This window comes from Notolepis coatsorum, assembly GCF_963971535.1.
Source record: "Notolepis coatsorum genome assembly, chromosome: 1".
NCBI lineage: Eukaryota > Metazoa > Chordata > Actinopteri > Aulopiformes > Paralepididae > Notolepis > Notolepis coatsorum.
In genome coordinates, this window is record NC_140165.1 from 160,607,943 (window position 1) to 160,634,666 (window position 26,724).

At 42.6% G+C, this 26,724-nt stretch overlaps 2 protein-coding genes across 2 annotated transcripts in view; one reads left to right on the forward strand and one right to left on the reverse strand.

Annotated features, from left to right (window-relative positions):
• Positions 1 to 912: 912 nt before the first annotated feature.
• Positions 913 to 3,653, reverse strand: ccno (cyclin O; the record flags this gene model as incomplete). Its single annotated transcript, XM_084308103.1, has 3 exons — positions 913 to 1,581; positions 2,475 to 2,660; positions 3,402 to 3,653. The coding sequence occupies 3 exons, from the start codon at positions 3,651 to 3,653 to the stop codon at positions 913 to 915; spliced, it is 1,107 nt and encodes a 368-aa protein (XP_084164229.1).
• An 8,890-nt stretch (positions 3,654 to 12,543) lies between these two features.
• The window catches only part of tut7 (terminal uridylyl transferase 7), a 156,839-nt gene continuing 142,658 nt past the window's right edge, over positions 12,544 to 26,724 (forward strand). The window contains exons 1-2 of the mRNA XM_084319881.1: positions 12,544 to 12,684; positions 14,657 to 15,098. Coding sequence (XP_084176007.1) covers positions 14,705 to 15,098 — 394 coding nt within the window. The 5' untranslated portion in view covers positions 12,544 to 12,684; positions 14,657 to 14,704. The remainder of the gene's footprint in view (positions 12,685 to 14,656; positions 15,099 to 26,724) is intronic.

A 26,724-nucleotide genomic window follows, 5' to 3' on the forward strand; every position in this document is an offset into this window, starting at 1 on the left:
AATATAGTATAAATACTAGTACAGTCAACTAATCTAATAGTGCATTTAATCAGCAGATCTCTAACATTACCCCCCCCCACACACACACACATTGTTATTCTGTAAATGAGTGCAGTCATGCAGAGGGGCCTCTAGTGCTTATTAAAGACTAAAGCATATCTGTCAATATTGTTGTGATGCCAGAGATGTGCTTATAATTGGCTGCTGTAGGAAATAACTTATTCAGCATGAAAACAGCATTAACAAAAACCCAACTAGGAAAAAGAAAAGTCTTAAAACTGTACTTAAGATTGTGACTGTTAAAGACCATAACAACCATACGACCAATTCAATTTCTAATGATGACGTCACAATCCACCTCAAAAGGTTAAAGGAACGCACAAACATTATTGGAAATGTGCTTACCGTCTTCTCCAGAGTCAGACAAGAAGATAGATAGATACCAATGGACCTGTCTCAAAACCCTGCCCCTTTTCTTGATCCTCCAATCACAACTGTCGCTTACCTCGGACAAACCAAGTTTGTCCGAGGTAAGCGACAGTTGTGATTGGAGGATCAAGAAAAGGGGCAGGGTTTTGAGACAGGTCCATTGCCTCTCTGTGCATTCAATAGAAAGTTATTCGGCTGTATGATAGCCTAGCTTAGCACAAATAAATGGAAGCAGATATGGACCATGGCCTCCTAGCTGTTGGCCAAACATATCTCTCCCGGAGTTTTAAGCTAGGCAGTTCCACCATTAATTTGTGCTATAAGCTAGACTATCTTGCAGCTGGATAGCTTTCTACTAAATGCATAGAGTGCATATTGGTATCTATCTTCTTGTCTGACTCTTGCGAAGACGATAAGTGCATTTCCCCTAATGTTGGCGTGTTCCTTTAATCTGACATTTGAAAAGTGGGGCCGAGTTCAGACTCACATTGTGAGCATGGCTTCCCACGTCTCTTGGTTAAGAGACACCAACAACTTCAAGTTCTCTTTGCACTCCTGGACCAGACTGTGGTCGTGGCGATGCTGAACCACACACAGGAAGTGACCCTCCACTGACACAGAACCACTGTCAGACGACTGGGCTGGGGGACTGTCAGTCAAAGACCGATTGCTCCTAGATTGATCGTTAACAAACGCTTGGTCTTTTTGGGAGTTACGGACGGGCTCACGCAAACACTCAAGCGTCTCCGATTGGTCCGTTTGCTCCTTGATCCCAGTCTGCAGCAGCTCACTGGCGATCCCCAGCGCGCAGCACGCCGTCAGGGAGGGAGGGTACTTGTGGAAGGCGTAGTCCGCCAGACTCAACTCGCAGACCCTCCGCGCGAAGCTGTTGCACCGCCTCCGTCTTTTTGCCTCCCACCTCTCTCTCGCCGAGCGATCGCCGCCACCAACTGTCTCCCTGCCTGCGGAGCGGCCGTCTGGGCCGCTCCAGCGGGTGACGTAGTAGTCTAGGAAGAAGGCGAGTGTGGGCGCGGCGAGGCGGAAGTTGAGACGGAGGAGGATCAGGCACTCAAGGTTGCAGAGCTGCTCCTTGGTGAAGGCATCACAGCACAGTGACAGGAGCTGCCTGATCCGTGGAGAAAACACCTCCACCTGAGGGAGAGAGAGAGAGAGAGAGAGAGAGAGAGAGAGAGAGAGAGACAGAGAGAGACAGAGAGAAACAGGAAGAGGGATAAAGAGAGACAGAGGGAGATAATTACATACCATGCATATCTAAAGGCACACAGAAGTGAGTACACACAAGCACATGGCTGATCTCTAAAGATGGATGGATGGATATATCTATATACAGTACTACAAATAAACAATAATTATATATATATAAAAAAATATTATATATATACTAACCTTCGTACTATCATTCACTTTGCCACTAAATCTATGCGCACTCAAGACTATAGCACCGAAGTTTCAACACGGTTTGATGAACATGGTTAGTCAGCTGAAAGAGTTGCACCCTTCCTGCTGACCATACACACACACACACACACACACACAGCTTCCTGCTACACACTACAGTTACACTGACGACCTGAGAGCTGTCCAGCTTCCTGCTACACACTACAGTTACACTGACGACCTGAGAGCTGTCCAGCTTCCTGCTACACACTACAGTTACACTGACGACCTGAGAGCTGTCCAGCTTCCACACTACCGTTATACTGACCTAAGAGCTGTCCAGCTTCCTGCTATACACTACAGTTACACTGATGACCTAAGAGCTGTCCAGCTTCCTGCTACACACTACCGTTATACTGACCTAAGAGCTGTCCAGCTTCCTGCTATACACTACAGTTACACTGATGACCTAAGAGCTGTCCAGCTTCCTGCTACACACTACAGTTACACTGACGACCTAAGAGCTGTCCAGCTTCTTGCTACGCACTCCTACAGTTACACTCACATGAGAGGTGTCCAGCTTCTTGCTACACACTCCTACAGTTACACACTCCTACACACACACACACACACACACACACACATACCTGTTTGCTAGCTAGTAGAAGCGCTGTGACGCCCAGTAGCTGGAAGCAGTCCGCGGCGACAGGAGTCAACACTAGGAACCTGTCCATGATATTCACCGCTAGGCAGCAGCACTCGAAGGACAGACGCAGGTGTTTGTGCACCGGGATGAGCCAGCTGACCAGTTTACAGCGCGCATCCGCCGTCACCTGTGCGAGAAACAACACATCACATCTGAGCAAGGCCCTCTGTGTAATACAGCAGATATTCTCAAATCCAGCAATGTATTTAGCATGGGGAAGGGGAGGTACATGTATGGGCAGGGTAATAGAAGAAAGACATACATATAGGCAATAATTAAATCTGAATATAAAAATATGAGAAAAATAAACAGTCTAGCTAGACAATAAAATTGAATCTGACTATAAAATGAGAAAAAATAAAGAGTGCATATGAGGGTCTGTATGTATGCACCATCGGTTATAATATACATTGTAATAAAATCTAATCTGAATATATGAGTAAAAGAAAAGAATAGTGCAAACATCTATTTGGATTTCTCAATATGGAAAAATACTGGACAAGACAAAAAGGGCGGGGGCAGCTGACCCCTGCACCCCAGTTCAGCGGTGCACTGATTCACTGTTTTGATTGATTGATTGATTGAAAGCACCCCGCTGTAACCTACCTTTTCATTTAATCAATTTCCTGATTAATCATTCTGAACCAGATTTAATTAGCCAAATATCCAACAACTAATGTATAGGCTCCTGGAACTCCATGATAAACGAGCATTTCGGTACAGTGAGTGATCACTGGAAACAACGAATTAGCCTTCTAATATCAGAAAATGGAATTGACCCCAAACAAAAAGGTAAGCAAAACTGCAGCCACGTTTTTAGGATTCTAAAGTTATTTTTACGCACACCACATGTAACGTTTAACCTTACCTGTGGCTGGCGTGCCAAGCACTTGACGGGATGGAATTGTGCCTCTTTCAACTTTTGTATCTCGTATCCAATATCCCCGTAGTGCTGATGCCAGTTTGACAGCTCTCTTACAAGACTATCTGGCGCGTCTGGACGCAGCAGCGGAGACACGATTCCTGTCCTAACCGGGGACGGGGTCGGCGAGGACAAGTCATCCTCGAACCCGGAGTCGCTCAGTCTGGACGTGAGTTTCTGTTTTCTGTGCCTCGCCATCCGCATTTGTTGAAGCGGTGCATCGACGGGCGTGCTGTCGTCTGTCGGTGGCGGCACGCCATCCGCCGTTCGTCTCTTTTTGGAAATAATTCTCGAACCTCCTTCGTTATCCGTAGGAAATGACACCATTGCTCGTGCCTCGGCTAAAATAGCATAGGCTACCGGGACCATCTAGTTTGGGTGGCCCATTGATGATAGTATATCGCCCCAGCAGTTAATTGCCATTGGTTGAAGTTCCGTGGTGACGTCCACCTTTCCCTCAAATCGCTTTTCCCGGGGTCTTCCCCGCTCAAAGCACCTCTCCAACAGCGTGCCTTCTGGTGCATTTATTAGCTAGTATTACCGGGTAACTAGCTCCTTTGTTCAGTGTGAACTGAGATTAGTCACCTCACCTTACCTAAAACCTAAAACAATCAATGCAAGCCAATAGGAAATTTGGTATTCACTATGAAATTGAGGCCCAACCAAGAGTGCTGAGAGATCTATATTATAATCCTTGCTTTACTTGCTTGAGCACCAGGGGTGACACCAGAAGTCGGAACCCAATAAGCTTCTGAGCCAACAGACCTACAAAACATTAAAGGGGAATGCCACCCATTTTAATAAGAATAAGAATTCACATAGTTATTACAGATGAAAACGAGCTCATTAGCTAATTCTGGCACATTTACATCGATGTGGAAACTGAAGATGTTGATTAATGTGCACTGTCCCTGGGTAAAACATAAATAAATAAATAACTTAACTTCAACGTTAACCAACCTCATGTCTACTGCCTGCAGTGTGGAGGTGTGAAAGAAAAGCTCACATACAGAGCATGCTTTATTGATTGATTCAGGACTATAGAAGTAAAACTGTATATTGTATAGGAGTGTATATTGTTCAGTGCCTTGAAGTGATTTATTAACATGTCTATTTTATCATGTTTATTCTACTTATTTGTATTACTATTTACTATTATTACTATTGTATTCTTGCACAATCGTAGCGGGTGTAACCGGTCTCGTATTGCTCTGCGTTGTGTTTCAAATTTCTATTCGACCCCTGTTAAGGGATCGCCCTGAGTGGGAGTTGAACCCCGGTCTCCTGCACCGGGGCCGACATCACAAACCGCTGCGCCAAGAAAGGATATCCCAAAGCAGAAATGGGATGAATTTAGGTACAATTTACAGTAAGGTGTACGAGTTGTAGTGCAAATCCTTTATCAATAAATATAAAGTGTGTTTAGGTGATCTAAAGTGTGGAGAGTGGGTGCTGCAGTGTGTTGTTTGTTTAAAGTGAGTGTGTGCGTGTGGATGTGTGTGCTGTGTGCATTTGATGGTTGTTGTATAGTGTTTATTGTTCGTTGAGCAGCCTGATGACCTGGGGATAGAAGCTTCTTCTGAGTCTTTCTGTGCTCGCCTTGAGACTCCGGTATCGCTTGCCTGACCGCAGCAGTTCAAAGAGGCAGTTGTTCGGGTGGCTGGAGTCCTTGATGATTCTCTTAGCCTTACCCCTGCACCGCTTGTTGTAAATGTTCTGGAGGGTGGGGAGCCCCCCTCCAATTGTGCGTTCGGCTGAACGTGTCACTCTTTGTAGTCTGCTTCGGTCTTGTGCAGTGCTATTCCCAAACCAGGAGGTGATGTTGCCAGTCAGGATGCTCTCTATTGTACATGAGTAGAAGTTCTTAAGGATCTTCTGACTGACTTGGAACTTCCTTAGGCGCCTGAGGAAGTAGAGGCGTTGTCGTGCCTTCTTCACAACACTGTCAATGTGTGTGGTCCATGTCAAGTCCTCGGATATGTGGGCTTCGAGGTACTTAAAGCTGTTCACTCTCTCAACCGGTGCCCCGTCGATGCTGAGGGGGCTGTAGTCCTTGACCCCCGACCTCCTGAAGTCCACAATCATCCCCTTTGTTTTGGTGACGTTCAGGGAGAGGCTGTTCTCCTGGCACCATCCCGCCAGGACCTTGACCTCTTCCAGGTAGGCCCTCTCGTCGTTTGCAGAGATCAGGCCCACCACTACTGTGTCGTCAGCAAATTTGATGATTGTGTTGTTACTCCGCTGAGTCACACAGTCGTGTGTGTACAGGGAGTAGAGGAGGGGACTCAGAACACAGCCCTGGGGGGCCCCTATATGTTGAGGGTGATGGATGAGGAGGTGCAGTTGCCTGCTCTCACCACCTGGGGTCTGCCCGTCAGGAAGTCCAAGACCCACTGGCAGAGGTCATAGTTCAAGCCCAGGTCCCTGAGCTTGGCTATGAGTTTGGAGGGGACTATGGTATTGAATGCCGAGCTGTAGTCGATGAATAGCATTCTCACATAGTTCCCCTTCCTCTTGTCCAGGTGTGATGCTGCTGTGTGCAGCACATGGGCTATGGCGTCCTCCGTGGACCTGTTGGGGCCGTATGCAAATTGCAGGGGGTCCAGGTTGATGGGGAGGGAGGAGCAGATGTAGCCCTTTACTAGCTTCTCAAAGCACTTCATGGCTATGGAGGTGAGAGCTACAGGGCGGTAGTCGTTGAGGCAAGCAGGCTTGGATTTTTTGGGTACAGGGATAATAGTGGACTTCTTCAGACAGGTGGGGATGACAGCCTGTTCCAAGGACAGGTTAAATATGTCAGTGAATACCGGGGCCAGTTGGTCGGCACAGACTTTTAGGACGCGGCCGGGGATGCCGTCCGGTCCTGCTGCCTTCCTGATATTCACTTTCTTAAAGGTCCTCCTCACCTCATGTTCTGTTACCCTGAACACTGAGTCTCCATCAGCAGAACCCCCCCCCCCCATTGCAGTGGCTTGTAGGCTGGTGTTGTTATTCCCAGCCTCAAACCTCGCATAGAAGGTATTGAGATAATTTGCTAAGGAGATGTCACTGTTCAGTTTGAGGGAGGTGCCTTTGTAATCTGTCATCGTTCTGAGGCCCTGCCACATAGCTCTAGAGTCAGCCTGTTCAAACTGAAGTTCAATTTTATCCCTGTAGCGCCTCTTTGCTTCTATTACTACTCTCCTGACGTTGTATCTCGCCACCCTGTGGTCATTCATGTTGCCTGCCACAAGCCTGGCGTTGTATGCTGAGGTGTGCGCTTTCAGAGCTTCACGGACAGATTTGTCTACCCAGGGTTTTTGGTTTGGGTAAACTCTAATTGTGGTAGTGGGGATTGTTTCTTCCACCAAAGTACGAACAAAGTCCAGCACTGTCTCCGTGTAGTCATTGATGTTATCTGTGTTATCGCGGAACACACCCCAGTCTGTACATTCAAGTGCAGCTTGGAGTGTGCCCTCTGATTCGACAGACCATTTCTGCACCTCTCGCGAGACTACCGGCGTGCATTTGAGTCTTTGTTTATACTCCGGCGTGAGGAATATGGCGGCATGATCCGACTTGCCAAAGCCACTGGCAGTATGAGCCTTGTAACCACACTTGAATTGCGAGTAACAATGGTCTAGAATATTACCGCCTCTGGTGTTACCACATGCTGGTAGAAGTCTGGCAATACTTTTCTCAGATTGGCGCTATTGAAATCGCCCACAACCACAATAGCAGCGTCAATATTAGCTGCCTGGATTCTATTTACCTCGTCATGAAGCAGGGACAGCGCGTCGTCTGTGTTTGCTTGCAAAGTCCAGCGGAGAGGAGGGAAAAGTAAAAACAGCCCCGGCGGGGCACATGGGAATGGCGCCCCAACATTGTAGCATTAGCATTAGCTGCGCGCGCTAGGATACTTGGAAAAACATCCAAAAGAGAGTCATGATGACCACGTTTATCCAAATATCCCGCCCCCTGCGCCAATACATCACTCGGTCGTCTCACGAGACAACGAGCAGTATTACACATGCCAGTACCAATGCCTGCTAGCGCAGGGCCTAGCGTGGCTCGACTGCCAACCGTCGCGCGAAGTCCCTCGGTCCGCAGGACAGGACTGTTAGGACGTGCCGAGAAGGTTCCGGGGGCTGGCGAACTTCTGGCGAATTCCCAACATTGTGTAATTTCTCATTACGCTTCTTAACAATCTCCAGTTCAGAAGTGCATCTGAGCTGAGGGCGGTCAGGTGGCGTAGCGGAGATTGCGTTCGTCACCAACCCCGGAGACGCTAGGATTTGCCTGTTCGAATCCAGCTCACAGCTCCGGGGTTTTCACCAGCTTGGCTGGCCGTTCACACTAATACAATTGGCAGTATTAGAGGGTGGGAGAAGCTGGCGGGGTGGGTCCGGGTCGTTGTAAACAGCGACTCCTACAGTTCGGTCGGGGCGCCTGCTAAGCGCGGATAGGACCTGAGTGGGATAGTGTGATCCTTCCACACGCTACGCCCACTCAGTGAGAGTCCACGCTGCCAGGTGAAAAGAAGCGGTTGATTGGCTGGATGTGTGTCGGAGGAAGCATGTGATAGCCTCCACTCTCCCAGACCGACTGTGGGAGGTAAGTGCGCAGCGACCAGGAAGGGGATTGGGAATTGGCATAACGACTAACATTGGGATGGGAGAAAATCGGAGGAAAAAGGAGGGGGAAAAAGAAAAAAGAAAAAATAAGAAGTGCATCTGAGCTGCTTCCGCGTTGGAAACAAATGAGGAAGGGTGAGGCGTGACCACTTCCGGCGTAATATAGAGGACGCATGGGAGTGGCGTGGTCACGTGCAAGTGGGTGCATTTGTTTTGTTTCCCAGAGCACACTAGTTGCTGGAGATAGTGATGTATCTCAGTAGGCAGAGCGAGACGCGAAGCCAGATGATATATAACTGTGCCGGGGAAGTAGCAAACAGACAGAAAAAAGAAGTGTACTGTACTTAGATTGTACTTAGGCTGTACTTTAGATTGTATATTGTATTGTATATTCCTCTTTTATTTTTTTTTATTTTTTTTACATTTAACATTTATAGACATACAACACTCAGACAATACCCACAATGACATCCATAAAACAACTAGAACTCCCCCATATCCCAGGCCGATGCGTGCGGAGCCGGGCCCCCAGCGAAACGGGTCCCTTGAATTAATTGGGCCAGGCCTAGTAGAGGAGAGGGACTAAGTCTCCCCCCCACCGAGCCAAGCCCGCTACCTCCCATGTCACTGAGAGCCCCACCCCACGCCCACCGACCCCGCAACACACAGGACCTCACCCATGTCACCGATATCACCACATACATCCATGAAAAAAATAAAACTGACAACACAATAAGAAAAAATTAAATGAAGATAAAACAGGTTATATGATTAGCACTCTTTCCCCCGTTGGCGGTTTGGAGGGGAATCAGCTCTCCCACTGGAGAAGCCCCCCCCCCCCCCAGTGACGGAGATACCCCCCAAAGGAGATTCTCCAAGCCTCTCTTCATGTCCAACATTTTTTATTCTTGTTCTTCTCAATTGTCCATGTGCACATTTAAAGCAACTGCTATTCTAACATAACTCAGACATTTTTTCTAAAAAGACTAAAGACAATTGGCACTTGCCAGGTTTTTACCCCCGTTGGCGGGCTGGAGGGATATGGCTCTCCTGGAGAGGGCCCTCCTATAACGACGTAGATATGCCCAATGGGGATTCTCCAATGCCCCTATTATTGTCCAACATTTTATTTGAATTTTTATCTTCCATTTGATAGTACAGTTCCAGAGCTCCCGGTCAGGTCTCCGAATGTGTTTCCCCATGTTCCCCGTCGTCTTAGTTGTGCGTCATGTGTGTTAGTGTCTACAGTTTAGTCTAGTACGTGTTATTTATATTATATGTCCCGAATCAAGACCCAATTTTCCCAACTAATGTGTTTACCTTGTCTGTATTCCCAGTGGTCTGTGTGTTATCTGCAGTGTGCCTCGAGTCATAACATCCATTCACTATCAAATAATATGCATATGGTATTGAATCTTGGTCGGTGTGTGTATCCTCAGTGCTCGAGTCCTGTTTGGTGTGTGAGATCTCGTTATTTGAATCCTGGCTGGTCTGGTTGATCTCGGTGCTCGAATCCCGGTTGGTGTGTGTTCAATGCTCGCATCTTGGCCGGTCTGGGCGATCTCCGTGCTTGCATCTCGGATGGTCCGGTTGACCTCGGTGCCCGAGCCCTGGCTGGTCCGGGTGTATCCAGCGTCTCTTTGTCCTTCTTTTGTGGGTTATTTGTTTTATTTATTTTGAATTAGCCTCCATGCTCCTCTGAATATTCTGTATTGCATCGAGTCCAGTCTGCGTGTTGGTTTGCATGTTAGCATCGTTAGCGTTTTGTATTGCTTCTAGCCTGATCCGAATGCTAGCTTGCATATTCATCGTGTTAGCTTCCATGTTAGCTTGTAGCTTCATCTCCAGCCTCGCTGTTGTCTAACGCTTTTATTTCTTTTGAATTAGCCTCCATGCTCCTCTGAATATTCTGTATTGCATCGAGTCCAGTCTGCGTGTTGGTTTGCATGTTAGCATCGTTAGCGTTCTGCATTGCTTCTAGCCTGATCCGAATGCTAGCTTGCATATTCATCGTGTTAGCTGCCATGTTAGCTTGTAGCTCCGTCCCCAGCCAGGCCTCGCTGTGGTTTAACGTTATGTTAGCTTGTTTTATTTGCTGCGTCATCCCCTTGTGTTGTACCTTTCCCTTCGTTGTATTTTCTTTGTCGGGGGTCATTCTTCTCTCACTTCTCCTCGAGTTTTATGCACTGGGTCTTGTCTTTGTTCTTTTATCTTCGAGTTGTTACTTTTTATCGTGTTTTATAACTTTTTATTACCTTTCTTGAATTTTGGACCGGGAGCTCTGTTCTGCAGCTGCTCACCTGCTCCTCGCCAAACCGGAAGTTCCCTTTACTTACTTTTTTACTGTATGAAGCACACTCTCAGGGGCGCATACAGAACCAAGCATTTCACTGTAAAGTATATGTATTTTATTGTGACAACTAATAAACAAACTTGAAACTTGAAGTGATGGGTCACCACAGCTCAAAGATATCTTAAAGTGAAGGACTTTTCAGCACAACTGGAGGAAATATTAAGAGAGGATTTCCCACTTTTTTTTGTTTTGTTAACCTGTCAACACCACCATTCCCCCCAGGTGTCAGCCTCCTCATTCACTTCCATTCATTTTGCGGACCTAGTCTAAATATTATAGCCTACTTCTGAAGTATAACCAAATCACTGCTGTGCAGATTTCAATGAAACAGACAACTCAGAGTAAAAAGGTATGTGTTGTGTTTTTGTATTATTGTATACGTCTTCACAGATTTATTTCCTTTGACAAATAAAAGCAGATCCAGTTCATTTGTTGTATAGGTTTCAGTGTGCTGTGTATCTTTGCCCTGCATGGGATGGAGCTGCCTTGCTGGAAGAAAGATTCTAAACATTCTGTGAAAAGTTGACAGTTGGTCAAACTTCACCTCAAGTGAGAAATTGTTCCTTTACTGGTCATTTGAAAATGGCAAAATTAGCTTAAAAAAGTACATTTGACTGAAAAAAATACATTACATAGAATAATATTGCTGTATAGTTTGTTTATACTTAGAAGTGTTATATTTAGACTTTTTCCTCAAAATGAATGGAAGTTAATGAGGAGCCGGACACCTGGGAGGAATAGTGGTGTTAACAGCATTGATTGATTGATTGACAACTTTAATAACAGATTGCAGAATGGGTACAAAGTTTCCACCCACCCACCCCACTTACCCAACCCCCCCCCCACCCCTCCAATGTATACAGTTTCTACGTCAAATGTATTCTCGAAGACACTCTGATGTCACGAGACCGCCGCCATCTTGGTATGAGGGTAACAAACTGATTTCTACCATCAAATACATGCGTTGAGCTCCGTTTTTATTACATGTTTTATCACATTCTTGTTCATTTCATAACATTTGCATATGATTTGTTTTGAAAATATTGAGGCCAACATGGCATTTCACTATTTCGAAAGCCTTTCTGGTGATTCTAAGGCGAGATATGAGTCAAATAAGCTCCCCCTGATTCTGGTGTTGTGGTAGTGGTAGCTACATGCTGAGCTAACGTTGGTTACATCATATATATCGAGCCGATAGGAGCTTATCTCTACCCGATCAAACATCCACGTGGGATTGAATGGGATAAACTCCTATCGGTTCGATATGATGTGGTTGACGTTAGCTCAGCATGTAGCTATTTGTCTAGGTTAACGTAGCTAAAGTTAGCTGCCAGCCACTTTTTCCTCCGTGATGGTATAAAACTTGCGATTTGGATTTCTGTTTTTGTCATTAGTACAACGCCTAACACAGCAGCTCTTTGGCATTGTGAAGGACTGAAGAAAATTCCGCTTGATTGTCTTTAATTTGCCGCTTTAACGATTTGTTTCTCCACTTATGAAGCGTACACAATGTACCAGGCTGGACAGTTCCCCCCCACGCTGCAGTTGCGTAGCAACAACAGACAGGAAGTTGACTTCGAGAATATACTCTCTTTTTTAGACTCTTTTTGTATCACAAACAGTACTGTATTTGTAAATCTGGTATGTCATAAATGTATAGATGTAGCACTACTGTATCTGTATGTCATGTATGTCATATAATTATGTTATGATGAATTGAAAATGGGGGATCCTGATGTAAACAAGACGAAAGTCTTTCTCTGGTCTGCATCCCCTTAACAATTGTGTGTATTGAGCTGTACTGTATTGTACCCATTCTGCAATCTGTTAATAAAATGTTCAATCAATCAATCAATCAATGCTAAGAGGATGAAGAGCAGACAAATACTTTCGGCTTGTTTACATAAGGGTCCTCCATTTTCAATTCATCAAAAATATTTAGAGTGAATGAATGAACATTTTATTTAACAGATTGCAGAATGGGTACAATATACAAATATACAGTATGTAAGATAACTTACTTTTAGATTACTTTAGACTTTAGATTTTACACAAGTTATACTAAAGTGAAATATCCCTTTAAGGTTTGCGATTCGCCAGTAAAACGAGAGAAGAAGAAGAAGAAGAAAGTAGCAAATCACAGTTCAGAGTTGACAGAAAACAGACGACTCGCTCCGCAGGACAAAGCTACCAGTCCGCCGGTTGTGAACAAGTCTGTAACGTGCATTGGCACTGTAGTATGCTGCTCATACAAAGACAAAAGGTATTTCCCCGCTGTGTTTTTTAGTTAACAGTGTAGTTGTATCTTGTATCTTGCTGCAGGGCCGGGCGAACAACACCGATCAGATTAGCTTCTTAGCTAACCGTAAGCTAGCTTGCTAGCACGGCCCACCTAGTTCTTGTCCCTGGTGTGACTTGATAGCAACCTAGTAGTCTGGCTGGATAGTGTGGGGCACGCACAGTGTAAATACTAGCTACTGTACATGTAACAGAGTTAGCTAGCTCAGAAAAGGCAACATCTATGAGGTCGAGGGAGTTGCATAGCAAGCTAGCTAACTAACTAGCCATGCTATGTCACGTCATGCTCGCATGGATCGCTAGCTTACATTGCAACGGTAGTCGTGATCAAACTAATATAATTTGTAATGGTAGCTTGTTAGCTAAGAGAACAACGTTGTATGTAGCCAAATCAACTGACCAATACTTTGAGGAAGTGGAATAAATCTTGTTTGATTTGACATTGGCTAACATCAGCTAGTAGCTATCTCAAGTGAGTTCAGAGGTCATTTCATTATCGTCGATTTTCGTACCAGCGTCAAGCCATCTTAAATGAGGAATTCTACTTCCGTTCTAAAGTGGACTAGACATATCAAAATAAAAGTCACCGTCACAATTCAATTATATGAGGTTATTATACAAATTCACGACGAAATGTCTGTTAAATTATGATATATATATACCATATACAATCTTTACTTATGTATTTAATATTTTATATAAAAGAGGTAGAAAAGAGAACTCTGGTACAACTGTACAACATATGATACAGGAAGCCCTCTTTAATAAACGTGTTAACTTAAAACCCATAGTAGAGTAATTTATATATGGATGCATGCAGCCTAAATATCCACTTCCTACGACCTGTTATAGCCTATGGGCCTGATGTATTATTATAGTCCTCATAAGAAGTAAACAAAAGAAGATGCAGATACAACACGTATATACCACACAATAAAGGAAGCCTTTCATAAAAAGTTAAAACCCACAGCAGTATAAAATTAAGCTCTGGAAGCTTTAGCATGTCAACCCAGCTTTAATAAGCACCTCCTTCTCCCTGTTATATAGGCTATAACGGGTAGGAAGTGGTTATTTAGGCTGCATTATAAAGCTCCCAAATTAGAATTTTGACGCTGCTATCGGTTGGGTTTAAGTCATGCATTTATAACTTAAGAGAAGAGAACTTCCTTTATCATGTGGTATATGTTTTGTATCCGAGTCTTCTTTTGTTCACTTTTTATTAGGCCTATAACGGAGCAGGACGTACTTATTTAAGATGGCTCGACACCACATTCTAAAGCTTCTAGAGATTAATGTTACACTGCTATGGGATTAGATTCATGTGTTCATGAAAGAAGAAGCAGGGTTCCTATATCATTTGATGTGTTTTGTTTCCAAGTCATCTCCCCCTTTTTTTATAATTTTTTTTTTTTATACAAGGCCTCTACATCTATATCCTATAGCGATACAGGTTAAATAGCAGTTGCCTTAATAATTACTTCACAATTGTTTTTCCATATGTTTGCAGCTTTTTCTACATTCTAGGAGTAGGTTTAATCTAGTGGTTTCCCAGAGTATTAGGATGTTATGATTGTTACTGTGCTGTATTGGCAGCCTGGCGCACACAATTCATAATGCATTTGTGTAAATTTTCACACTTTATTTTGAAGGCAAAATCTCTCCACAGGAAGTCCTATACCAGCTTAATTAAGCTAGCTTGACACGGCTCCCTTTCCTATCTGCCTATGTAACATTGTAAGCATTACATCATGCTAGTAATCAATAGAATGATAAGAGATACTCACATATGCAAACATACTAAAATCATTGGCATTGTCACATAACCTAAGTCTTTGTATTAGACTAGTAAGTAAGAATATTGAATTGGGTAACATCATTGATCACAAAGGGGTCATGTGTAAATTAACATATCTCATGTTCACGGTCACCTCCTACAGATTTAGTACAAGTGCACCATAGAAGAGTCTGGCAGCTCACGCTACGCCATGCAAGGAGGCCGGGAGAGGGGCACCATGGTGGCGGACGACGCAGAGACCTGGAGGAGCCAGGACTTGGGACGCGGGTATAGCCCCAAACCGGAGAGAGGCCACCAGGGCAAGAGGGGCCAGGGTGGTCCGTACCGTGCCAGCCCTAAGAGGGGAGGAGGACCGGGGCCCCTGAGTAGCTCGCCAGGGGGGTTCAGAGGTGGACACAGCCCCTCACAGAGGGAGGGCTTCTGCAGGTTCCCTTGCCCTGAGAACCAGGCCGGTGGCCGGGAGGAGAACTGGAGAGAACGGCAGCAGCAGCCGCGCTGGAGGAAGAACTCCCTAGGGGAGGATAGTAGGGAGGACAGGGAGCAAGGGAGGAGGGATTCTGCTGACGGCATCGCTCACAACACAGGTGAGGACTGAGGAGGACCAAGCTCAATAAGAAAGAGAACAAGAGAGCATACGTAGGAGACAAGGACACATGTTGAGTGCTGTTGTAGTAACCAACCATGTTGGAACTAGGGCTGGGCGATATAACGATAACGATAAATATCGCGATATATTTTAATAATCGATATCGAATATCGAAATAAAAAAAAAATCGAAAAATCGTTTTTTTTTTTTGACCTGCAACAGGGCAGTTTTAAAACCAGAGGTGGTGGACAGACTTGTCTTTCTTGCCTGCAACTTAAAGTAATGGCTTTGCTTGTCCAAATGACAATACTGACCAAATTGAGATTTATTTTTCTCTTGTCCATTTATTTTGTTTGCTTTCTAATTTAAAATACAGTTTGAAACCGTCTGTACACAGTAGGCTATGTGTGCTAGCAGAACTAGACTCCAGTCACGGTGCACATGTGCGGTGGTTTGTCCACCAAAAAAAGCGCCAAAAGATCGAAAATAAACGAGCAGAGCCAGAACTGTTCAACTCCCCTGGAGCCACAGCCAGCAGAGAAGCCGGTTTACTTTCGCTTTTAAACCAGCTGCAGCCTGAGAACTGGAGTGTGAGGGGATGTAACACTAAAGATGGCGGCAATGACAAAGAATTGCTGCAAAATAAACATACATCTGTTTAAAAAAAAAAAAAAAAAAAAAAAAAAAAAAAATACTTATAACAATTCGATAATTATCGATATCGAGAAATATGATGACATCATATCGTTATCGCGATATGATTTTTTTCCATATCGCCCAGCCCTAGTTGGAACACAAGCGTTCCTTCATCAAAGCCCCATTCCGTAATCCAATTGTCAACAAATGCGTAGCCCCATCATACTAGCAATACAGATATTGTTATATTATTCTTGATCAGGAGGTAGAGCAGTCGTCTGGAAATGTTAGGATTGGTAGTGTTTCAGGAGGTAGAGCGGTCGTCTGGTAATGTTAGTAGTAGTAGGGTTGTCAAACATATTGATTTTTCTATACATATCGATTCTGAATATTTAAAACAGTTTCAATACTAATTTCCCACAATATTGATACTTTCTGCACTATCGATACCAGCTGGCGTTCTTCTCTCCTACAGCGAGTTGTTGACACATGCACACACACGCTGCTGGGGCATTGCCCCTCCCCCACCCCTCACAGACCTGTCTTGTCAACACAAAATCCTCTCATTCGCTCCAAGTGCAGAGCCTCGACAGCTCTTCTTTCAACATCACTGAAGCATTAAACAAAATGGCCCAGTAAACGATTAACTTTAGTTGTCTAGTGTTATCTAGCTGGCTATCTACTGTTGATGGCTATTATATCAACGGCTGATAACATCATTGGCGTTCGTTGTTGCAGGCTTGCAGCTGTAGGCTAGCCTTGGCTAGCTAGCTAGCGTTCTTCCGTTGGCTAACGTTGGCTACCTAGCTACTAGCTAGCTAATACTGGCTGGCTGGCTACCTTTTAATTCGCAATGGAATGGCTAGCTAACTAACTGTACAAATCAATGTGATTGGCTGAGACCGTATTTTGTACGGTTGGTTGGATTGGGGGTGGCCAGCTGGCAGTTCGTAGTGCAGTAGCTGGCTGGATAGCTGTTGTATTGTGAATTAAAAGGTAACCGGCTGGCTGGCTAGCAGTTCGTAGTGCAGTGGCTGGCTTGATTGATTGAAAACTTGAATTAACAGATTTCAGAATGGGTACAGTACAGCTCAATACCCACAATTGTTAACACTTTCTGTGCTGTCAACGTAGATCTACGTTTCTGTGGCCAGCGGTTGAGTGCCAGAAACGTAGATCTATGTTTCTGTTTCGTTATTTATTTTATTCGCTATTGCCAATGCCATTCATAATCCATCGAGGCACCTTGTGCATGCTGTCCTGAATGTGTCTGAGATCGCAAACGGTCAACACCGCCGCCTTTGAAACAATGTGTTTGTTTTCTTGGCTGAGCTGTGGCGTGGGGGCGGGGTCTACTCTGAACACTCCGGCAAGACAAGCGGTCACCACAATTCCCTCGACGAGGGTCCCCGCCCGCCAGATCATCTGCAATGCTGGATAATGTTGGACAAACAATCGCAATGAAAATTTGGAATGGCGATCAGATAATTGGATTATTCTTTTTGCAGTACATCAGATACAAGGTAATAACAATATGTTACCAATCTTGCGTTGATCCGATGATCTTTTCGCCACGATTGCAGCGTGTGTCTGTAATGTACTGTGTAGTGTGTAGCGTATGCCGTTGGTGGCGCTCGAAGCATAGAACCCCCCCCCCCCACACACACACCCTTTCGTGGATGCATGAGGAAACATAATACCGATAATCTAGCGTTGATTTCAGATCGATTCAATAAGCAAGCGAGAAATGGCACGATAAATTAGGGCTGGACGGTATGGTCTAAAATTGATATCACGGTATCATTTGAAGCATACAGGCATTAAAGCGTTCCGTCTTGGGACGGATATCCGTCCATTTGATTTGGAGATTCCGTCATTTGATTCGGAGTCGTGACGGATTTTAACCTGAGCCAATCAGAGGCGTCAAATATCATTTTTTCCCCTACCGCGGCCGCACCAAACAGTCATTTGGCTCTGCGGCTCTGCAGATACCCCCTACTCCTTTAACCCGCCTCTGCTGTGCTCAGCACCAATGGGAAGCGGCCATTTTTCGTTTTGAGTTTCTGAAACTCCGCAATTGCTCTCTAGCTCTACTCGAGAGTAAACTTGACTCATCAACATGCGCCAACTTTTCCGAGACAGTAAGTTCATTTGACTTATTCTAGTCTAAAGAAACATATATATTACTATTGCTATTGATAAATCTAGTTAACGTGAATGCCACAAAACGAATGCCTTTTGTTAATCAGAACGTTATTTACGCGACAAGTTCAACCAGTGTGTTGTTGTTGTTGGTGGTGGTGGTGGTGGTGTTGCGTGTGTGAGCTTGCGCCTCCGTGTATGATAAATGTGAATGTTGATAAATCTAGGTAACGTTAATGCCACAAAACGAATGCCTTTGTTAATCAGACCGTTATTTGTGTTATCAATTGTTTTTAAGCTCAATAAACGTCTTTCTACCATTTGTCCGGGAGATCTCTGGGTAACAGTACTGTATATTTGCATATCATATATGTCACAAATGTAACATTACTATCTATATACCTGTAGTATGTCATGTATGTCACTATGAATTGAAAATGGGGGACCCTGATGTAAACAAGACGAACGTCTTTCTCTGGTCTGCATCCCCTTAACAATTGTGTGTATTGAGCTGTACTGTATTGTACCCATTCTGCTATCTGTTAAATATTGATTGATTGTCATTAACAGATTGCAGAATGGGTACAATACAGTACAGCTCAATACACACAATTGTTAAGGGGATGCAGACCAGAGAGACTTTCGTCTTGTTTACATCAGGGTCCCCCATTTTCAATTCATCATAACATATATGACACACATGACATACAGATAGACAATACTGCTACATCTATACATTTATGACATACCAGATTTACAAATACAGTAGCCTATTGTTTGTGATACAAAAATAGTCTAAAAAGAGTATATACATTTGACGAAGAAACTGTACATTGGAGGTGGGATGGGGGGGTTGTAACTGTACATTGGATTATTGACAACCTTACTTGGTCCCAAGAAGAGGGTCTTGTGTATTAAATAAAGTTTTCATTCATTCATTCACTCTGGATCTTGTAAATCCAGTAGCAATACACACAATTGTTAAGGGGATGCAGGCCAGAGAAAGGCGTTTGTCTTGTTTACATCATCAGGGTCCCCCATTTTCAATTCATAGTGACACTTATGACATACACATCATACATGACAATGACATCATGACATTTATGACATTTATGACATGCATGCCTTACAGGTATATAGTAATAGTACTGTTACATTTGTCACATATACGATATGCAAATATACAGTACTGTTACCCAGAGATCCTAACAGTAAATATATACATATGATGAGGAGGAGACTGTACATTAGGAGGGGGTGGGTGGGTGGTAAAAAAGATATACAAACGGTGGGGAGGAGACTGTCCATTGTTGTTGTACCATAATTGTGAAACATGTTTAGTCCCTTGTTTGTATGATTACAAGCCGTTTAGTTCATGGTTCAAAGTAATGGGAAAAGGGTGCTATCTCGCCATCAATCAGAAGCTAGCCACAAGACTTGCATTCACGCTCTCCAGCACACAGCCTCCCTGCCTGGCACAACAACCACAACAGTAGGGTCTATAGTCACAGTCAGGACAGTAGGCTCTACAAGTAGGCTCCCTTAAAACGCTAACGCTATTTAAAAAAAAAAAAAAAAAAATACAGTGGAGGTTAAAATAAGAATATGACTTGGCCAGAAAAAAAGTTCAGTCAGGAGATTTTTTTTTGCTTTAATCCCTGAGCATAGACTGTAGAGCCATATGAAATCCGCGATCACGGAATCGCGGACGGAATCGCGGAATTGAGCAATACAAATGGAATCGACTGTAAAAAGAAAAAAAAAATATATATATATATATATATTTTTTTAAATGTTGTGGGACTTGTACAGCACTTTGTTCAACTTTGTCAGTGCTGTAAAGTTTAAACCTTTTTAAATCTTAGACAAACAAAACACTTTGCTTTCATGAAATATTGTAAGCCGTCATTTGAGGCTTTATAAAAGCAGCACAATGAACACAAATCTGTCTGTGCCGAGTCCGACCTCATCTTAAATAACAAACAGCATTGCTTGTTGTAATTAACAAAGAGAGGCAGTTGATTTTGCAAAAAAAAATATATATATCATTTATATTTTTATATTTTTTAATAAACGAATCTTGTTTTCAAATTCGAATCCCATGCCCATCGAACGAAGCTTCGAAGTATTTAAGACAGCCCTATTAAATGGACTGTTATATCTTATTAAATTATGGACATTTATTCATTCCCACTTATTAGACACTATTTCTGATGATAAAATGAGCGTACAAAGCAAAATACAGAATTCTGAAATATTAAAACGGAAAAAACGGAATTTGGAAAAAAATAAAATGGAATTTGGAAAAAAATAAAACTGATTTCATATGGCTCTAATAGACTGTAACGGTATATATCGCAGTATATTAATTTATCTTTAAATGGCTAACGTTAGCCCGTTGCTGCGCTAAAGCAAGTCTCCTCTCAGCCTCCTTAGCCAAATTGAAATGCCCAAACTATATGACAAGGTCCGTGAGCAAGTGGAGAAAAACTCAATTTACAATTAAACACTATGCAACGACCACTGCAGACGTTGAGTGAATCGTCAAGTAACGTTAACGTCATTGCTACTGCTGTGACTAGCTGCTCTAGTCCAGGGGTTCCCAAACTTTTCAGGCCAGGACCCAGAAAATAAGGCGTCAGAGAGCCGCGGCCCAATGCACATCGTCAGGCTTTTTTCTTTTTTGCCAGGCGACTGATTTTTTAAGCCAAATATCACTTCAATCCTATCAAGTTAGTTCAAGTTAGTTATTCATTTATATGTGCTATTTATGAGAGGGCTAACTTGTTGCAAAATAATAATGATAATAATAATAGTCTCATTAAAATACTATTGTTGCTTCGGTTGTTTTCAGAGTTTTATGTGCATAATCTGTTATTTAGTTTGAAATGTTCATTGAAATAAGTAGATTTTTCGTTTTTGTTTATTTATTAAGTTAATATAAAACCATATAGTCACATTTTAGAATACAATAGAATATAATTTTAGAATACAACTAGAAACACTGTCCTGGCCTGCTTCTTAGAATACAACTAGAAACACTGTCCTGGCCTGCTTCTAAGTTCAGTGGTTTGACAATTTTTTTTTTTTTTTTTTTTTTATATATATAAATCATCTCGCGGCCCACCCATGGCTGCTCGCGGCCCACCTTTGGGTCGCGACCCCGACTTTAGGAACCACTGCTCTAGTCTACCGGTCACAAGGTATGAAGGTATAATCAAAATCCATACCGTAGTACAAATTTATACCGTATACCGTCCACTAGTGATGCATGATATATCGGCCGCCGATATTATATCGGCCGATATGGCCGTTTTTTTACACATCGGTATCGGTCCGATATCAAGATGGGGCCGATATTAAATTTATTTTATTTCTTTTTTTTCTTTTTACATGTTTTGGCCTTAAATAGTTTCAAAATATCAGTCATTTCTGAAAATAAGTTACAAAAGTAAAGAAATTATTAGGGATGCACCGATATGAAAATTGGCCACCGATACCGATACCGATTGTTCAACTAACACAATCGACCGATACCGATACTTGTGGCAAAAAATAAGTATTTGTAATTTTTTTTAATTAAAAAAAATTTTTTTTTAATGAAACTACTGTATTTGTAGGCCTCTTTTTTTTTTTTAAACTTAAATTTTTTATTAACAGTTTTTAGACAGACAGCACTTACAAAAAATAAATAATAAAAAATAAATAAACTAGCATCACAATAAAAACAAAAAGAAAAAACAGTGCACATAAATATTTACATGGGTATCATGGTTAGTTGTCTGGTTCCCCTACTGTTGTTTTCTAGGTATTTGATACAAAGGCTGATTGTGTATCTCCCTTAAACAGGCATAAACAGGTAATTCCTACTCAAAGATGATAAATGCTGACTAAGGCTTATATGTGTGATCTGGGTCCAGAGACCTTCCTTGAGCTTCTTTCTTCCCTTATCCTTCGTCCTTTCTTTTTTTTTCTCTTGTTTATTAACTTTCACTTTGCCTTTTGGTTCACCCATACACAAACCACATCATCCCTGAATATTTAATATCACACCATTAAACAGACATAAATAATAAGGTATAAAAGCATTCAGCAATTGTAATATCCCAAAAACAAAATAGAAAATACTAACTAAAGCACAGGTGTGTGACATGGGTTCATAGACCCTCCTTGAACATCTTTCCTCCTTTACCCTTCGCCCTCTTGTGTTGCATTTGGTTCTTCCTCTGTGATGTCGTTCTCGTTCCTTTTATAATCCTCCCACTTTCCCCATCTTTCCCCAAATTTCTCTTCCTGTAACCTCAGCATGTGTGTTATCCTTTCCATATCCTGTATTTCTTCCACTATTCCTACCCATTTTGCTATTGTCGGTGGGTCTTCCTTGTACCACAGTCTCGTTTAGAGTTGTTCCGATACCGATACCAGTATCGGAAAAGCCGCCGATACTGGCTAAAATGCTGGTATCGGTATCGGCCAGTACCCTCTAATGCTGCGCTCCGATACCATATGACGTAATTTATCAACAACACTGCGGTCTGTTGAGTAAGCATTATAAAACAAACGTGTGCTTAATCGATTAAAGTGTCAATGCCATTTTAACAGCAGATACTTTCTTAAATGTCATCGTCCCGACAGAGCGGTGTTGACGGAGAGCTCATGGGTTCGCTTGGTGGCTGGTGTTATTAGCATTGAACAGCTAACCGAAAGCTAGCTTTAACATTACCTTGGCTAAAGTTGGGGCTATTCATAAATAATCCAGCAATAATGGCTGCAGACCTGCAAGCAAAGTACAGCAAGTTGGCAAAGGAGTATTCGTTAAATCACAATGTCACCAGTAACGTTACAGTCTTTTCATATACCGGCAGCTCATGCTATGCTAACTTAGCTCACGTTGACGGCGTCATTGAGACCACCTCGCGTACACAATTAATGACATGTTGCGGACAGCCATATTGGTGACAATGTTTAGCTTTTAGTGCCAAATGATAAGAGTCTGAGGCGGAGTCTCAAAAGAGAATGTTGAATATTTATTGTGCAAAAATCACAACAGATCCGACTGCTACTGAAACGGAGCCTTGTAGACAGACTGAGTAGGGTATATCTGCAGAGCCAGTGGGTAGCGAGTGCAGCAACGTATAATGTCCGTGTGGATCATTGGAGTAGGGTATATCTGCAGTGCTGAAGCCCCATACTCATTGATTAATGATACTAATACAAATCTATACAATCACCTGTTGTTGAATAAATACCATTACTTTCTAGTTATTACTAAAAACAGTATATATAAAACAGTATTTGTTAAAAAAAAAAACTATATTTATAAAAAATTTATATAATATCGTTTTTTTTTTTTTTTTTTTTTTTTTTTTTTTTTTTTAATGTACTGTATGCACTGGTATCGGATAAGTATCGGTATCGGCCGATACCCAAAGCTTAGGTATCGGAATCGGATCGGAAAGGAAAAAATGGTATCGGAACATCTCTAGTCTCGTTATTGCTTTTCTGGCCGCTATCAACATTATCTTTATTAAATATTTGTCCCCCCCTTGTATTCCCTCGTGTGTCAGGTCTCCTAAGTAAAGCACCAGTCCTGTTTGTGGTAGCCCGTATCCTAATATTCTGATCATTGCTTCCCCTATCTCCTCCCAATACCCCTTCAGCTTCTGACATCCCCAGAATATGTGCGTGTGATTTGCCCCCTCCTTCCCACACATCCTCCAGCATGCTTTTTGTGTTGGTGCATATTTTCCCTTCAGCTCTGGGGTTATAAAGAATCTGATTATGTTTTTCCATCCAAATTCTTTCCATATTCTCGATCCTGTTGTTGAATGTTGTACCTCGCATATGTTCCCCCATTCCTTCCCTGTTATTCCTATCTCTAGTTCTCTCTCCCATTTCTCCCTTATATAATCGGTCGTGTGTCCCTTGCTGGTCATTATAGCCCGGTATATTGCTGATATTACTCTTCCTTGCCCCCCTTCGTATGCCCATACTATCATCTTTATTATTCCATTCTGTTCCTCGTCTTTGGCCCCCCTTATTTCTTTGTTGTAGTAGTCTCTAACCTGTAGATATCTGAAGTGGTCCCTGTTTTCTAGTCCAAATTTCTCCTTTAATTTTTGTAGTGTCTGCATTTCTCCCTTCTCTATCATTTTCCATATCGCTGTTGCCCCCCCCCTCTCCCACCTTCTGAATCCATGGTCTAACCTCCCTGGTTTGAATCTCTTGTCATGTGCTACCCATCTCAGGACCCCTGACTGCTTCTCCAATTTGTGTGTTTTTACTACTCTGTTCCATATGGTCAAGGTGCATTTGGTGATTGGATCTAATAGTCCCTCTTTTTCTTTAAATAGTTCCCTATCTCCCACCAGAGCTTGTACCTTGTATCCCTCCCCTTCTTTTTCAATGTCTTTCCATCTTGCCTCATATCTGTCGTTACACCAGCACGTCACTGCTCTCAGTTGTGCTGCATAGTAATAATCTTGTAGGCTGGGTACTGCCATCCCTCCCTCTTCCTTTGGTAGTTGTAGTGTTTTATATCTGACCCGTGGTCTTCTCCCCGCCCATATGAACCTCGATATCAGTCTGTCCCACTCCCTGAATTGATTCTGTGGTATTTGTAACGGTAGTGACTGGAATAGGTACAGTAACCTTGATAGTATGTTCATTTTAATGACCTCTATTCTTGAATTGAAGTCCAAGGGCATTACTGTCCATCTCTCTAAGTCTCTCTTGATGTTCTGATTTATCTGTGTATAATTCGCCTCAAACAGTTTCTCCACCCCTCTCGTGATGTTCACCCCTAAGTATTTAATCTTGTCCATGTCCCATCTTATCCTGTACTGTTCTCTAATTTCCGTCGTTGGGGTATAGTTCCATGCTAAGGTCTGTGTCTTTGTCACGTTTAGTTTGTATCCTGAGTAGTGGCCATATTCCTTCAGTAGATCCATCAGTGCCGGGAAGCTCTTTTCTGGTTGCCTCATGTATACTATCACGTCGTCTGCAAATAGGCCTAGTTTATATTCCGTTCCCTTTATCCTTACTCCCTTGATGTCCTCGGTCTGTCTGATCAGTTGTGCCAGTGGTTCTATGAAAACGGCGAAGAGCGTCGGTGAGAGACAACATCTAGAGCCATATGAAATCCGTTTTATTATTTTCCAAATTCCATTTTATTTTTTCCCAAATTCAATTTTTTCCGTTTTAATATTTCTGAATTCTGTATTTTGCCTTTTATGCTCATTTTACCATCAGAAATAGTGTCTAATAAGTGGGAATGAATAAATGTCCACAATTGAATAAGATATAACAGTCCATTTAATGTTTTTAAGTGCTGCAACTCAGAAATACAGTTCAATTTTACACAATATTTTCAATTAATATTGTGACAATAAAAATACATATTTCAAGTGTAAACAATAGATACAGCTAGCTACTACTGACATTATCACAATGACAATGTCAGTAACCTAGCTATATCTATTATATTGTGATGAAATATAGTAATGCATAATTTAGGCACCTTTAGTTTAGTTTATTTCGTTTATAAAGGACAGTGTATAATGGCAATTGTTTGCATTAAACAAATGGATGGGTGCACTAGATTTAGCAAGAAGCTATCATTTCCATCTATAGTCCTATGTACTGTAACGTATTTAAGTTTATTTAGATTATAAAGGGCAGTGTACAAATGGATGGGTGCACCAGATTTAGCTAGAACTTCTAGAAGCTATCATTTCCATAGATAGTCCTATAGCTATTTAAGTGTATTTAGTTTATAAAGGGCAGTGTATAATGACAATCGTTTGCATTAAACAAATAGATTTAGCTAGAAGCTAAACGTCCTAACGTTATAGCTATTTAATCACAATAGTGTCGCAAGTGTTTTTGCGGGTCCAGTCCACGGAACGTTGACAGAATTAGCAAAACACCTTATCACCGGAGGCATAAAAGTCATTAGGATACTGTTCTGCTCTGAATTGAGGGCTTATTGTGGAATTGTTTAGCTTCTTGACGATGTTAACACTGAAGCAGCGAGACGCTTGAGCACCGCTGTGTTGTGTGTAACGCGCTATAGCGTCCCCGCCTCCCCGGTCGCGTGTGCACCAAACGTTCCACCCAAAAACGAAATTTCAGTCCAGATTAGGCCAAATTCTGCAATATTCCACGTTTTGCAGTTGATTCCATTTTTATTGGTTAATTCCGCGATTCCGCCCGCGATTCCGTGAACGCGGATTTCATATGGCTCTAACAACATCCCTGTCTGGTAGCCCTCTCTAATCTGATTCTATCCGTCAAGCTGCCATTCACCTTAACCCTCGCTGTCGGTTCTTGATATAGCGCCTTGATCATCTTCATCGCCCTCCCGTTCAGTCCGAACCTCATCAATGTTTTATATAAAAATGTCCAGCTCACACTGTCTAACGCTTTTTCTGCATCTAGGCTAATCAGTACCGCGCTACCCCCTTGTTTTTGTATCTCCTCTACTATGTGTAATGTCTTTCTCACGTTGTCCTGTGTCTGTCTCCCTTTAACTCTTTCAGTGCCATGCCTGGTTTTCTGTTTTACCGCTTGAATGCCACCATCAGCGCCAATGTTAACGTTAATATCGCCTAATCTATGTTTTAAATTATGGCTATGTGTCTAATCTGCCCATCGCATTATCAAAGACTATTTTCCAGTCAGTGCTGTGAAGACGGATTGTTTTTTTATCGCGTCGTTTCCATTTCAGAGCAGTTAGAAAAGCCCCCGTTTTGATATAAAAAACAGCTCATTCTGGAGCATTCTATGAAAATCGTCTTTTAGTGGAATATTCCACAACGTTGATATTCGTCGGCCTTTTTATGAAT